The sequence below is a fragment of the Phyllostomus hastatus genome, unplaced genomic scaffold, assembly GCF_019186645.2.
Source record: "Phyllostomus hastatus isolate PE091 unplaced genomic scaffold, TTU_PhHast_1.1 phas_contig_40, whole genome shotgun sequence".
NCBI classification, from domain to species: domain Eukaryota; kingdom Metazoa; phylum Chordata; class Mammalia; order Chiroptera; family Phyllostomidae; genus Phyllostomus; species Phyllostomus hastatus.
Genome location: NW_025333872.1, coordinates 93517485 through 93533299, shown reverse-complemented (window position 1 = coordinate 93533299; position 15815 = coordinate 93517485). Strand labels below are relative to the sequence as shown.

At 50.2% G+C, this 15815-nt stretch overlaps 1 protein-coding gene across 9 annotated transcripts in view; it reads right to left on the bottom strand.

Annotated features, from left to right (window-relative positions):
• ARID1B (AT-rich interaction domain 1B) overlaps positions 1-15815 on the bottom strand; it is a 395667-nt gene that overhangs the window by 103760 nt on the left and 276092 nt on the right. For all 9 annotated transcript variants that reach the window (XM_045844119.1, XM_045844124.1, XM_045844125.1 and 6 more), the window contains one exon: positions 8933-9176. In XM_045844119.1, coding sequence (XP_045700075.1) covers positions 8933-9176 — 244 coding nt within the window. The remainder of the gene's footprint in view (positions 1-8932; positions 9177-15815) is intronic.

Genomic DNA, 15815 nt, shown 5'->3' with positions numbered 1-15815 from the left:
AATTTGTTCCAGCAAGCTTTCGTACCCCTCTAGCCCAATTGCTCCCTCTCACAGTGAAGACAGGAAACAGCGCGGGTGCAGGCCAACACCACTTCGAGCGGCGGCACACGCCTGAGTCGAGAGCCAGGCCTTCAGCGCACGAGTTCAGGGCGCTGACAGTCCACTTGGCCCAAGCAATGAAAGCGCAGGGCGAGCAGGCCCTTTGGAGCGCTGCTCCCGCGGACAGAAGGGAGACCGCGGGGACGCAGTGTGGCCGCAGGTCGACCGCAGAAAGGCGTTAGTTAGCCTGGCCGCCTGCCATACGGAGCAAGGACACGGCACAGAGCCCTGCCTCGGTGACACAGACCTGCCTACGTTGTCACGTGCAGAAGCCCAAAGAAAGGGGATGGAAATCTGAGGGGAGTGTAAACGGAACCGTGTAACTTAATTTTTTTAAAAAGATTTTATTTATTTATTTTTAGAGAGGGAAGGGAGGGAGATAGAGAGAGAGAGAAACATCAATGTTTCAATGTGTGGTTGCTGGGGGTTATGGCCTGCAACCCAGGCATGTGCCCTGGCTGGGAATCGAACCTGCGACAGTAACTTAATTTTAACTAAGATGGGGAGCAAAACTCACTGGCAATGTGCATCCTGAGAGAATCCTAATCTTATTTCTGAATGTGGAGGAAGGAGTAGCATAAAGGGCTTAATCTGAGTTTTGTTGAAATGGAAGAAGTGAACAGATTTCTGCTTTTGAAAAAAAAAAGGAGAAATGCTCATTTCCCAATGACCAGAACCCCTGACTTGGGTGGGGGTGGGGGGCTATAAAAGGAAGAGGAACTCAGATTCTTGGGGCAGTAGCTGCAAACGCAAGGGTCTGCTGGCAGCTCAGCAGTGCGGGCCCCGCCCTTTAGCAAGAGCAGGAGAATGTACACGGCCAAGGTACTGAGCTTCTACAGCCAGGATCCTGGTCTGAACTCTAGGGGCGGGGGGTGCTAACACCCCACAACTGAACCATGAGGAGCTGCAGTCACTTGTCTCTGTAAGACAAAACATAGTCGCATGTTCTTAAAGTGTTGCTAAGCACCGTTTGGAAAGGATCAGCAATTACTGTTTTCTATAACATACAAAATATTTTACTTTGTAAGGGAAGAAAAATACTGGCTGAAGTTCTCTGGTTTGCGGAACTGCTGAACTGATGTTTTCTGGGCTGCCACGGATGAAAAACACGGCTCTATCAATGGCACTTTGTGTTTAAGCGCTTTCCCCCTGCTCAGCTTGCCAGTAAGCAGCAGGCATCGTCCTCAGGACAAGCTGTTGCAGGATCTCTGCTTCGCAAGGAGCCAAATGAGAACACTTGATGGATGTTTTAAAATAAGATTACCAGGTAGGGCGGATGCAGACTTTCGAATAAAAAATTTGTCATTATGTGCAATGCCACTGTAGAGAGTCTACTGATGTTACCACGGCAGGAAACGGGGGTACGAACCGCTTACATATAGAAATAAACTCGTAGTTTTGCCCACAATTCCATGAAGCAATAACGAATTAAAAAGTGGAAAATGTCCTTATGTAAGATGGGTTAGGCGTGACCCCAAGAGGTCCACCTATCCGGGGGGACGGAGAGAAACCCCGGTCTGCACCCGCAGGTGTTTGTTTTACAGGCACCGATCCTGACAAATTAGACCGGGAACCACCATTTCCTCCCTCCCAGATCCTTCCTGCTCGCTCCAACCTAGGACTAACTCCTCACTGCCACCCATTTTTCTCTTTCCCATTATAGCATCCTTCCAGAATCTGCTTGTCGGAATGTCAAATGAAGCATGAAAATTAGTTTTCTAACCAAAACGTCTTGTTTGCAGGCACGGCCATGGGCTCCTGCAGAAAATGACTCGGCCCTCACCTGCTAGGCGGCAGAGGCGGGGGAGCACCTACACGGAACAGCGCTGCCCTGAGAGTCACTCTCCCTATTTCATCTATCGGGTGCCGCCGTTCTTGGAACTCACTCTTGGTGTCTGAGACTCCCCCGAGGACGCGGGCTCACCGCGGCGGGTCAGTGAGCTGGAGGCCTGGCTCGCCGGCCAGCCGGCCGGGAGCGGGCGTGAGAACGCTTCAGACAGCTGGCTCTGAGCTCCCTGTGGCTTCAGGAGAACGGAAGGACGATCTCTGGCAAAGCCGTTTCTATGGACTCCCAAAACCTGTCACCCTTTTCAAAGGGCAGCCCCTTAGGTTACTCTCCAGGATGAGTCTGAGAAGCAAGGGGCCCCCGTGCTGTGGGCCCAGAAGCAGGTCTGTCCGGAGGCAGGCGTGTGGCCCGTGGGGCAAGGGGTGGGGGGGGGGTGGGGGGGGGGGGGGGGGAGAGCACGCCCCAGCGGACCGGACCGGACCGGACCAGGAGGGGAAGGAGGGCTTCTGCAGGAACCAGGAAAAGGTCAGCGCAATGAGGGCGGCTCTCGAAATATTCCCGAAAGACTCCTCTCCTTTTTTCCTCTTAGCTCTTAAACCGCCCTGACCCTCAGCCAGTCTGCACAGCAGCGCCCACAAGACTTAAAAACAGGGAGCTTTACTTTCGTTTCCGATGAGACTTCATTTCTGTCTGTGCCGGCCAGGACGGTGCGGTCACTGGTGAGTCTTCTCACGGTGCTTCTCCCAGCCGTGCAGGGGAGAGAGCACTGCCAGGAGACGGGGTGTCCGTCGTGACACCACCGTGACCGCCGGACTCTGCGCCCGCGGTCCTGACCCACTGCAGTCACCAGTCCTCCTGCTCTCGGCGGAGAGGGACGCCCGGGCCTGGAGCCGGACCTGGCACCAAGGCCAAATGCTGACATGCGGACTGGGGGGATCCGTCCAGGACTTGACACTCCCCACCCTCAGGCCTGGGGAACTGCCCTCAGCAGTTTGAACCCTGGAGGTGTGCGCAGACCCAACCGCTGGCCAGGTGACGAGCAGTTAACAACCGCCTGCCTTCCCCCTCCCCCACGGTACCTTCGCCCTTCTCAATATTTAAATACTGCGCTGCTTACAGCATATGGAAGAAAAAAGCTGACAAAAAGCCTTTGGCCAATAACAAACATTTTACAAAGCCCGGCTTATTTACATTTCTGCTTTGTTAGTAAACTGGAGAGGCTGGCCCTGGAGGTGAGAGCAGCGAGATCACCCTGCACTAAACAAACGTCCTGATGGGTGGTGGGCTCTGACGCGGCCCCCGGGGAAGGCCGCACAACACAGCCGGGGCCGCCCAGGGAGAAGCCCCTCGGGGGCGCCCTAACTCGGGCAGCCGCGGAAGTGCAGTGTGCTGGGGCCGTTCAGCAACAGGGGAAAACCAGGTTTAATACCATGTATTTCAGAACCAACCGAACGGACCTCAGATTCGCCCGATGTAAATGCCTGTGTATCTCGGTGCGCATTACCGATTAAAGAGAGAGAGAGACGTTTCACTTCTTTCTCTAAATACAAATCAGTCGATGCAAAGGAGGGAGAGACGGAAACAACTGAGTTAAAAGAAGAAAACGGACAACGGCCCTGGGGAAGGAGTGACACACACGCGTCTGTCCTCGGTGCCTGCTCGATCACCCAGGCTGGGTTCTCGACCTTCTGACCACAGGGGGCTGCGGCGCCGGCCTGGAACGTGCAAACAGGAGGAGAGAATCCACGGGGCTCCTTACACACACAATCTCCCCGTCCTGCTCTGCAAAGGACGCGGGGAGGAACGGCCCCACTGAGGGAGGCGGGTGCCAGGGCGACCCGTGCCCGCGGGTCACGGCGGTGGTCCCCATGACACACTCAAGACGTTTGCGAGGCCCATCCTAGGAGGGCGCATTTGCAGCGGGTGGAGAAACGGTGTAACAGGCAAGAAACGGATTCAGCCGTCCGGGAAGCTTTACTGGGCTTTGTTTATCCAGCGCCGTGACACTTCTCCCCAGCTGTCAGTTTCATTTACCCGGGCAGCCGTGGAGAAAAATGACTGCTCTTTTTCCACGAACGCCGGGGAGGCCACGCTGGGAAGAGCCCCCGCGACACTCTGGCTCCGCCGCAGCCCGGCTATCAGCTACACAACAGCTGCGCATTTCAACAATGACCCCACTCTACAGGCCACTGAGAGAGGCAATCTGTGACGCACGGAGAGGCGGCAGCGGCGGCAGCAGCAGCAGTGAGATATGGCGGGAGGTGATGGGAGAAAGGCGAGGTCAGAGGTCAGAGAGCACGAGCTGGTCCCCAGAACAGGAGGGGGGGTGGGATGAAAGCAAAGGGCTGCACCCGGAAAAATAAAGGGGAATGCCGAACAGCTGTTCCCAGAGCAGCGGTCTGAGCATCCTGCCCTGGGCGGGAAACCACGTGCCCCCCCCCACCCCCACCCCGTGTTCATCCCATGGGTACCGACTCAGAAGCAGATGAAGGTGGACTGTAAAGTACCTTAGGGCCGAAGGCACAGATGAACGAAATTTAAACGTTAAGGACTAAAGGTGAGAAAAGGCGGAGGGGGGAGGTGTCGGACTGGGCCTCATTGGCGGAGAAGGAAAGGTGTCTTTGCATTTAGGTAAATGGAGAAGAACAAAAACCTACTTTTTATATGAGCAGTTGCAAAATGTGGTTTTACTACCTATGACCAAGCTCACACAAATGCAATTTAAAAAAAAAGGAAAGAAAATAGAGGGTATATAGGGTAGGTAGAGGGAAACAGAAGACCAAACATTTTTCTTCAACAAAAAGCTGCATGATTTTTTAACAACCCCCTCCCCCCCTTAAAATACCACCACAGAAAATTTTTGATGAGCACCCATCAGAAAATATTCTGTTGCGGATGTCTGAACAGGCTCAGCTGTGGAGACTCAAAGAGTGGACTCCCACGGCCCCGAGAGGCCTGGGTGATGTGCCGAGGGCTCGGGGCTCCTGGGCGTGGCCTTCGAAAGGGCGCCCCCTTCACCGGGAGGGCCGCCCACACCCCACTCCACCTCTCGGACGGACCCACGCGCCACCCACCGGCCCTCCTGGCCCACGTGGCGGCCCCGGCAAGGCCACTGGGAGAGGGCGGTATTGATCGCAGCTGGTTGATGTCTCAATACATGCAAAAAGGGTGAGAGCCGAGGGTTTTGAACTGCATCTATTATTAAATTTTCCGCTAGACTGCCTCCTGCCTATTGCATCACACCGAAATCAATTTGCCCATGATCGGAGTGAAGCAAAGATTTAGATTCTCGTCTTCCCCTGGTCTCCTGGTCTTCTGGTCTTCTCTTAACCTTCTCAGAACTAAACCCCCAAGAAGAGCAACCGCTGACCTATCTTTTTTCCCAAGTTAGAAGAAAAATAGATTCAACTTCCTGGGAACATGATTGTATGGCTAGTCCCAGCAGTCACAGTCCCACTCAAACACCTCAGTACACACGGGAAATCATCCCTGGGACCTTCACAGGCAGCGATCCCCCCTCAGCCACAGCTCTGCTGTCCACGGGTTTTAGTTACCGCGGGCAACGGTGGTTTGAAAATATGAACTAGAAAACTCCATGAATAAACAAAGTGTGTAAGTTGTAAATCGTGCGCTGTTTCAAGTAGCATGATGACATCTCCTGCCACCCACCCTGTGCCGCCTGGGACAAGAGCCGTCCTTCTGTCCAGCATCCCTGTGTTGTAGACTCGGCCCGCCTGGCAGTCACTTAGCCGCCAGTGATCGGAGGGACTGTCCTGGTATCACAGTGCTCATGTCCAAGTAATACTTATTTCACTTAATAACAGGCCCCGGGTGCAAGAGCAGTGATGCTGGTAATTCACGTCTGCTGAAGTTCTAGAAGCCACAAAGAGCCTCCTCTATGTGACACGCCGTGCTTGTGCGGGAAAAACGTAGTGTATGCAGGACAGGGTTTGCACCACCAGCGGTTTCAGGCATCTGCTGGGGGTCTTGGAATGTGTCGGCGGTGGGTAGGGAGGACTACTGTACGTATCTTCTGAACTGTACAAGGGCACCGTTGGATTAAGAGTCAGAAGCTGATGGGGGACTCAAAAGTTGGAAAGTTTTAGTCTGAGTAATAGTTAATAAGCTTAGTGATCTATGCATGTAAAGCTACCCGTTCCAGGAACGGAAGGTGTGACCCGCCCTGGCTCCAGGAGACCACAGGCAGTCCCACCTTGGTGCCTCAGGAGGACTGCACGCAATTCAAGGCGGTATCTGAGCCCCTTTGCCGCTCCAGGGTGAGAGGACCACCGCCCAGGGCATAGCTAAAGACCACTGCCCAGGGCAACAACACTGCAGTTCTTTAAACCCAATGGACTTTCCCTGAATTCCACACCCCTTACCTACCCTTTGTCCTCCTTATAAAAAGGGTCATTCTGAAACGGGCTTTAGGACGGTCTGTTAGGGTGTGAACCCGCCGTGCTCTGGGATCACCGGCCATCCGAATGAGGCCCTGTCTCTGCTTGCTGGGTCGGGGCGGCGACACGGGCAGCACGAACGCCGGCTGTTCCGGTCTCAAGGCCTTTGCCGCTCCAGACAGCAACCACCACGCACAAGTCTCCAGATCTCAGTGTGAACAGTAGTAACAACAACCCCAATCACCATCAATAGGCACCGAACACTTAACCACGCGCCTGCGTCGTGCATAGTAACACAAGCAATCACTACGGTAACCCTACGAGACGCGGCTATCACCTTACAGACGCAGAGACTAAGGCACGGCGAGACTCCAGCCTCGTCCACGGTCACACAGCCAGCCAGTGGCTAGAAAATGAGGAGGTAATAAGCAAGATGGCAGCGTAGGTAGGTACACACGGCTCACCTCCTCACACAACCATGTCGGAACTACAACTAAACTATGAACAACCATTCTTCAGAACTGTCAGAAATCGAGCTGAACGGAAGCCCTACAACTACGGGATTAAGGAGAAAACGACATCTAAACAGGCAGGAGGGGCAGAAGGGCGCTGGTCCCACGCCTGCACGCGGCAGAGAAGTATCAGCGGAGATACTTAAGGAGTGAAAAGGGTCCCAGGCCCAGCCCCAGGCCCCCACCCCAGGGGTCCCATTGCCTCTGCGGCAGGTGACAGCACGTGTGCCCGTGAGCCCTCGTGTGGGAGGCGTGTTCCCCACCCATCGAAACCCGAGCGGCGGGAGGAAGGGTTCAGACCCCTCGCCCGGAAGGACAGCCACACGGGCAAAAACAGCCAGACTGTCAACTGCCCACGTCAGGGGTTTTGAATGAAAAACTACGGCATTTTTACCTGTTGGGAAAGTTTTCATATATGCGTTAGGAAAGGTCCTTTTGACTCAACTCAAAAAGGACGAGTGAGTTCTTCTTCGACAAATATAGTATTTTACGTACAATTTTCCAATGTTGAGATAGGCAGTGCCTCGGAAACCATCATAATACCGAAAATTTCTTAAGGAATTCTGACATATAGAGCAGCCACAGCTTTAAAAATGCTTAAGAGGGTTAGTCCAGATTTTGTTACAATTACCATGAGGACAAATATTTTTGAAAGACAGATAACATCGAAATGCTTTAATCAAAATGTATTCAAATTATAGCTATATCCAAAATGTGGACACTTCTTAGAAGCACCACATTTAGCCAAAAGACTAACTGCAGAAGGCCACTTACAGCATGACTGGGTCCACACGTTCTTACCTGCCCAGCATCCTGCTGGTCTGTGCCTCTAGGCCCACCGTAACTTTAACTAGCAACCTGTACGTGCTCGCAAGTGCCTCAGCTCGGATGATGGGTTCTATGATTATTTTAAACATGATGCAATTCCAGAAAGTGCAAAACTAAATAAAACTAACGATACGTGCTCTGTAAATGAAGTTTGCAGTAAAAGTCTTTAAAATCCTCCCAAACCAAGAAGGACGAGTAAAGAGCACTCGGGGGCTGCAAGAGGCAGGGAGGCGTGCCGGCTGCAGACGACACAGGAGCACGCACGGAGACGCACCCCCGCCGGAAACACCCGGCCCTGAACCTGGGCTGCACGGGTGCTCGCAAGTATTTGTTTGCTAGTTATGCTTCAAAATCAGCATGTTTCATAGGTGCATATATATGTTCGCACATATATAAAACACCTCATAATACAAGTTTTTTTACAAAATAAAAGGTGTGAAATGGTAAAAAGGCATAAACACTACCATCCATACTTCCAAGATAATAAACTATCAGAAAATTTATCAGCGATCAATATCGGTTCTGATAGGTTGGGAGAAAGTGCTTTCTGGCAGCCACCTGTATGTTAGCAAAATTCAGAGGGAAGAAAACGACATCAAGTTTGCTGATAAAGGGAAGCCCGTTGCTTGGTGGGTCTGAATGAAGTTCAGTCTAAGGAAGGGGGATGAGGATGAGGCAGATGACAAACACACAAACAAACAGATGATCCCAAGTTCACAACACAGGAAGCGGGAGACCCAGGAGCAGTGTGGCCACTGAAACAGCTGAGACCAAGAGTCAACGGGAACATAAACGTCTTGTATCAGACTTAGAAGGTCACGTCTGTATCAGCAACAGGGTCTTGAACATGTGTCAGCAAGTTGAGACACTGATCAGTACAAATACTAAACATATTTTAGAAACTAAGTGCCACGGTATAAATTAGGTGGAACCATACAAACTAAGGTGAATACTTGTCAACAATCTCACCTCAGTGGCACTTACCAACAGAGATCTTATTTAAAAGAATCATCACAACATATATGCTAAGAGAAAATAAACAATTTTCTGGCACAAGTTCAGGAAAACGTGCAAACTGGAGGTACCAGAGTGATTGGTGATTTTACAAACTGGGTGTTTATACTGAGTAGTTGAGTATCTTTTAGAACTGGAACTCTGGCATGCTTTGGTGATAAACAATTCACAAAGTGATGGTCCTGATATGTGGTTCCATCACTGAATTTTTAGATAGTAAAAATGTACAGGAGTGTGTGTTGCTACTGACACACACGTGCTGCAGAGGAAAGCGCCGGTCATGCAGAGAGGGGTACCTGGAATGCTCGCGGGCGAGATCGGGCCTGACCGTGACTGGTTGCTTCCCACCGGAGAGCCAACGGGAGACGGCGACGGGCCCCCGGGGATGCTGGAGAGATGCGGGGACGCGTGTGGAGAGAAAGGCGACTGGGCCGGGTTGCTCTGATCCCCCTGGCTGCTCGTGGACCCGGACGCGCTGACCGCTGAGCTCAGGGTGGCTTCCGTTCCCGTGGGGAGGTCATCGATGGAGCCAGACAGGTCCTGAGGAAGGAAGGAAGAAAGAAACCGCGTGTGTTTACAGAGAACACCGTGTATTTGGATCACTACCCGATCAAAACTATTTGAAAATCGTGACAGCATCCCCTTCAGCAATGAAGTTTTTCTAGATAACACCCGAGATTCAGAACACGGCCACTTGTTATTAGAAAACTTCGATGAGGTCTCTTGTAAGTTGACCCTGTAAGAGCTGATCTATCCTTAAAAAATGAATGAAGTTGTACTCCACAAAACCATCTGACAGCATTGCCTTGAGCCAGGGGTGTCCAACCTGTGGCCCACGGGCTGCAAGTGGCCCAGGATGGCTGTGAATGCGGCCCAACACAAACCCGTGTTTACTTACAACATTGTGAGATTTTTTGTGATGACGTGTCACACTGTACTATGATGTGTGGCCCAAGACAACTCTTCTTCTTCCAGTGTGGCCCAGAGACGCCAGAAGGTTGGACACCCCTGCAAGTTTAAGCTGCCAGCCCCTTGTCCAGCAAACCATTCAAAGAGCCACCAGGCACAGCCGCTAGGTGACGACGGACCATCTGAGTGGAAAGCCTGACGCTCCAATGACCACTTCCCTAGCTGGCAACTATAGGTTTGGAGCTTTTCATTTAAAAGTCAACACTGGAGGACTGTCTGAACTCCAAACTAGGAGGCTGCAATGTAACAGCAGTCAACATTTTAACCAAAGCTTGCGGTGAAAAATTACCACATTTTAAGTAATTACATAAATGACATTATAACAAAATAGGAGTATGTGTATTTTTTAAAAAAATCCTTACCCAAGGACATGCTTATTGAGAAGAGAAGAGAGAAACATCGATGTGATAGTAAAACATAGATTGATTGCCTCCTGTACGCATTCCAACCAGATTTCGAACCCACAGCCTTCTGGTGCACAGGATGACACACTAGCCAACTGAGACACCCAGCCAAGGCATGCATGATACATGTATTTTTATGGTATTGTGAAAATAAATCCCTTTGCAGTTATGTTAGTAGAATGAATCCTAATGTCATGCCTTACTTTTAAAACAATTTTAAGCTACACAATTTTAATGTTATCTAAACTGTTCATAACACCCTCTAAGACAATTACTAAAACCCCCATTTGACAGATACAGAAACTAAGGCTCAGAGTCAAAGTTACGGTTGAAGGTCACACGACTGGGGGCACAGGGCACCTGCTGAAGATGAAGGAGGGAGGAGAGAGAGGAGACAGGAGGAAAGGAGTCTTCCGCGTGCTCCAGAATGGCTGGAGGGAGGGCAGAGGCTGGCTTGGTCTCCCTCCCCGCTGTGGCGCCCAGGCCCGGCCTGGTGCCACCACCCGTGGGTGCTCCGTGAGTCAGGGCTGGCCTGCCGCCAGGACTGGCCTCCCTTGTCACTGGGTCTGCAAACACAGCGGAGGCCGACAGCCAGGTACGGCGCGAGTCCCGGGGGCCGTGCTGCAGTGTCCGAGATTTCCGTCTGGATAACCAGGACTACGGAGTGTGGCATGGAGTCAGACACACCCCTGTGTCCAAGGGGCCTTCGGTCCACACCAGCACTCTCCCCTCTTTCAGCTGCATTCATGCCAATTTTCCTCACTGCTTATTCCTGGCAACTTCTAAAGCGAGGGCTTTGAAAACAAGTGCAGGAAGGTGCTTAGGCTTTGAAGACTGAATCCAGACAGGAAGGACAGAAGGGGCTGGGTAAAGCAGAGCTGGTTACAGGGCACCCACGATGTCACAAAGCAAACTCAGGACTAAGATCCTAGTCTCCTGGGAAGCACATAATCATTTTATAGAATTAACTTCTCTTTTCCTAACATCAAAATTGCCAATGATTAAAAAATAAATTCTAGCCCTGGCTGGCGTAGCTCAGTGGATTGAGTACAGGCTGCAAACCGAAGTGTGGCAGGTTCAATTCCCAGTCAGGGCACATGCCTGGGTTGCAGGCCACAGCCCCTAGCAACCGCACATTGATGTTTCTCTCTCTCTTTCTCCCTCCCTTCCCTCTCTAAAAATAAATAAATAAAATATTAAAAAATAATAAATTCTAGCCCTGGCTGGTGTGGCCCAGTGGATTGAGTGCCAGCCTGAGACCCAAAGGATCACCAGTTCAATTCCCAGTCAGGGCATATGCCTGGGTTGTGGGTCAGGTCCCCAGTCGGGGGGACATGAGAGGCAATCACACATTAATGTTTCTCTTTCTCCCTCCCTTCCCCTCCGTCTAAAAATAAATAAATAAATAAATAAATAAATAAATAAATAAATAACATAAAAATGCATATTCTAAAAAGCTGATAAAAATCTCACAAAAAATGAGTATTTCAGAAAAACAAACATTTCCTGGTCTAAGAATACCACCTTTCCAGGTAAAATGGAGTACAATCCTCCATGCCACATAACTGTGCTTACAAATAACAAATGTAACAGGGCAGATTGAAAATACCGCCCTACAGAAACTATCATTACACCTTCAAAGTAAAAAGGGGCAAACTGAATTGTATCTTCAGAACTCAGAGAAAAACACTCCATGAACATCTCAGAACACACGACACGTGTGACTCTGCACACACTCAGCTGGTGAGTCACTGTACTTAACTGGATGGCTGGAGTAGCTGGAACCAGACTTTCCCACAAAACACAACTCTGCGAAGCCAGCAGAAACAGAGGAAGTGATCTAGCGTGTAACACGCTACACACGGCGTAGAAAGTATTCACACGCCAGCACTCCAGGCGCTTCTCTGAGTTCCCGGAGACAGAACTTGGGCTCACAGAAGGGAACGCATGCGAATGCATGCGAGCACACGCGTGTGAACACACACACACTCCCTGGGTGTGGGCATGTGGCAGCGCGGGTCCTGCCTCCACGGCAGTCCCTCCCTAACCCCGTGCACAGGGGCACACTGGGGCACAGCTCTTTAAGGCGCAACACTGCAGGATGTGGCCCTTGGGCTAGAACCGGACCCTACCTGTATTTGCTCTGCCTACAAGCCAAACATTTTTAAATGACTCAAAAAAATACAAAAATAAAAAAAGTAGTATTTTGTGATATATGAAATATACCTGAAATTCAAATTTCGGAGTTCATAATGTTTTGCTGGAATGTAGCTGCAGCCATTTCTCTGCCTGTGGCTGCTCTGGGGCTACAAGGGACAGCAGTTGTGACAGAGGCCCCGTGGCCTGCAAGCTCAGGTGCGTGCTCCCGGGCCCTCCCCGGAAAAGGATGCAGGGCCCCGAGTCAGAGAGCAAGGTGTGTCCGCGTGGCTGACGGCCACGCCCTCTGCCTTCTGGGAACCAGGGCAATGCGGCCCCAGCCGAACTGCACGGTGACCCTTGGAACATCAGGAAGTGTGTGCGCTTCTCCGCGGTGGGACTGACTGGACCCCCCTACCCATCAGGGTGGGTGGGCGGGCAGGGGCTCCATGTGGAGACACGCTCTCCAACACCTAACGAATGTGCTATCACCAATAAACAAAGGGGCAATCAGGCAAAAATCAGCTGGGAGGAAATGGGCTTTTCATGCTTCTTTAGAGAAAAAAATTGGTTGAAAACTAGATATAAAGCCATTATCTTCTAATAGACTACATATAGAATTAAACTAAGAAAAGACTAAATTAAAAAAAAATCATTACTTGAAGTTAAATAAGTTTTTGCGAATCATTTTTCATTTTAAAAAACACAAATTGTCACTTTTTAAAGTTCTCCACACGACCTACGAGTCCCTTCCCTATTCTCCCTTAAAATTCCGCATCACGGGCGGAGAGCGGCCCGGGCGGGGGCCACGCGAGCCCCACTCAAGCAGCAGAGGCACGGGGGCACTCCTGTTACCCAACAGGCTGACCAAGGAGGTACCAAGAGGAGCACAGAGACACGGCGGCTTTCTTCGTGTTCACGTGTCATCAGAACCGCAGTGCTGACTAGACGTCCGCGCAACGGCAGAGTAATAAAAAGACGTAATTTCTGTGTTGCTGTTATGCACACACGGAACTTTCATATGTAAATCACAGAGAAATACTCCCACCCCGCAGATGCTGAGGGCATCCGTACCGATAGCTGTCTCACAACATAGTAATGAAGAAGTTCAGCAGTGGCTGAAACATCCAGCCTAGTTAACAAAGAAGCTCTGTAACTAATACTCCTCCGGAGGACAATTTAGTCAGCAGGGCACCGACTCGATGCTTCTTTTCTAAGTGCTATCAGATCTGCGGGCGTGTGAAGGAGAGAGAGACCTCGCTGCATCTCATTCCAGCCCAGGCACCTCCAAGCCACGGCGCTGCCACTGATCTTGCGGGGACACTGGCAGCTCAGGTAATGGCAGGGAGGGCTCTTCCAAGGGGCTGGAGGCCCCCTGCCCCACAGCACTGCTTCCATCTGCCTCTCCACCGACCGAGGGCCAGGGAAGGCAGAGAACTCACGGGCTCCCGTGCAGTAGGTTCAGCACTTTAACACGGCCATCTGATTTGGCAGAATCTTGCGAGTAAGTTGGGTTTTCAACATCCGACATCACTCACAATACGGAACACTTTCCGGCACACTCGAAGTAATACACAACTCCTACCGCTAATGGTCCGTTTATTTATTACCTCCATGCCTTAAAGAAAGGCTGCTTAGAGTAAAGGCTGCTTTACTCTAAAACCTAACGTTTCTGCACAGACTTGTCTCTGTAACCATCGACCCTCCACCCTCTGCCCACGTAAACTTTTCATTCTAACCCAGTGACAAGTCCACGAGAGCGCACTGGGCTTCGGATGAGATGCCCCGGGGGAGCAGTAACGGTCGTGGCGGACTCTGACGAGAGAAAACACTTAGGAGTTGACGCAGACCACAGATATGCTCCTGATTCAACATGGTGGGACGGGGGGGTCGGGGGGCAGAGACAGCAGAATGTCTATGGGAATATATCACCAAGAAGGAGCACAGGAAGAATTCTCAGAAATCTACATATATACAAAACAGACATAATTAAGTGTGAATATTGTCATGTGTACATACTGCATAGGATTGTCCCTAAAAATTTTATGTTAATACATACACACATTGCTGGTTTTGATGATATTCAACTGGTCTACTAAATTGTCTTATTAAAGTGTAACATCAGTCACTGCCAGGGACATCTTCTTTCTGTCCCAGAGAACCGGAATGAGTTAGAAACTTTAACTCCCTTGCTTAATTAAATAAGAGGTTTTTTTTTTTTTTTTAAAAAAAGCAAATCAACTTCAACATACTCTAAGCGATGGTTCTCAGTACCAGGAGGTGATGGTCTCAGATGGGCCCCTGGCAGAACTGCAGGGCGCTGCACGCACTTGGGCGTCTCCTGCCCAGAAGTGCTCCTGGAGAGCGGAGGACAAGCACTGAGTTAGAGGCAGAGAAGGTATTTCAATCCATGAGAAGCGCTTGGGTCTCTTGCTTAAGGAATTTAATAGGATGCAGTTAACGATTTCTCTTGTGGCTTCCCACGGGCTTGAAGCACAGGTTAAAATGCCAGTTCAATGGTCTTTGGAAAAGTCCCTCAGTCAACTTCAGAAGCAGAAATAATATCTCTTCCTCTTAGAATATTAAGTATGGCCCTGGCTGGCGTAGCTCAGTGGATTGAGCGCGGGCTGCAAACCACAGTGTCACAGGTTCGATTCCCAGTCAGGGCACATGCCTGGGTTGCAGGCCACGGCCCCCAGCAACCACACACTGATGTTTCTCTCACTCTCTCTCTTTCTCCCTCCCTCCCCTCTCTAAAAATAAATAAATAAAATCTTAAAAAAAGAATTATTTTCTAAAAAAAAAAAGAAACAACTTTTATTAAAAAAAAGAATATTAAGTATGAAAGTTAGGTGGGTAGTTTTTCTTTCTCCGACTAGACCCGCCTTTCTTCAAGGCGGTGGCTGGTGAATGTCACAGAATTTACAAGCTCTGGAGTAAAATGCAGCTGCAGACCATACAAGTAAGCCAGCACATGCAAATGTTTCTAAACATTCACCACAAGCGCTCTACTGAGAACTACTGACTTCGCTCTTAAAACCGAGCAACCAACACTCAGCCCTCTGTTTCCCATTACCACCCCGAAGGCCGAGCAGCCAGTCTTGTGAGACGCTTCGCTCTTCAGAAACCCACTGTGAAATCACGTCATGCCTACCCACCGTACTTTAGAACCATCGTCTGGACACGAGAGAGAAATACGCCTTAAAATTGATACTAGAATTGAGCCAATACGTGACTGACACATAAGAACCTCACGATGACTGCTCAATTTCCGGGATGTTTGCAGGCTTCTTTTCAGCACGAACCTGCGTGTAATAAACAGCGTGTTTCAAGACACCCCTCAACAGTCCCTGCCGCTCTCCTCTGTCTAGACAGCAAATGACTTGAAGCACTAGTTTGCCGGCCTTAGAGTGTTGTTCCAAACATGCTTTATACATTTTAGTTTCTATTTAAACAAATATTTATCTCTTTATTACATGTGACGTTTTATGCAAGGCATAGCCTTCAGATGTATGAGGTCAACTGAAAACTACATTTGATGCTAATTTTAAAATAGTCATAAGCTCCATAAATGACAATCTCCTATCCAAAGCCAGGGATAACAAAGAAAATTAATGAGTCAAAAAACTAGTTTTAGGAGAGGTAGCCAAGAACCCCTTCTTGGGGGAAA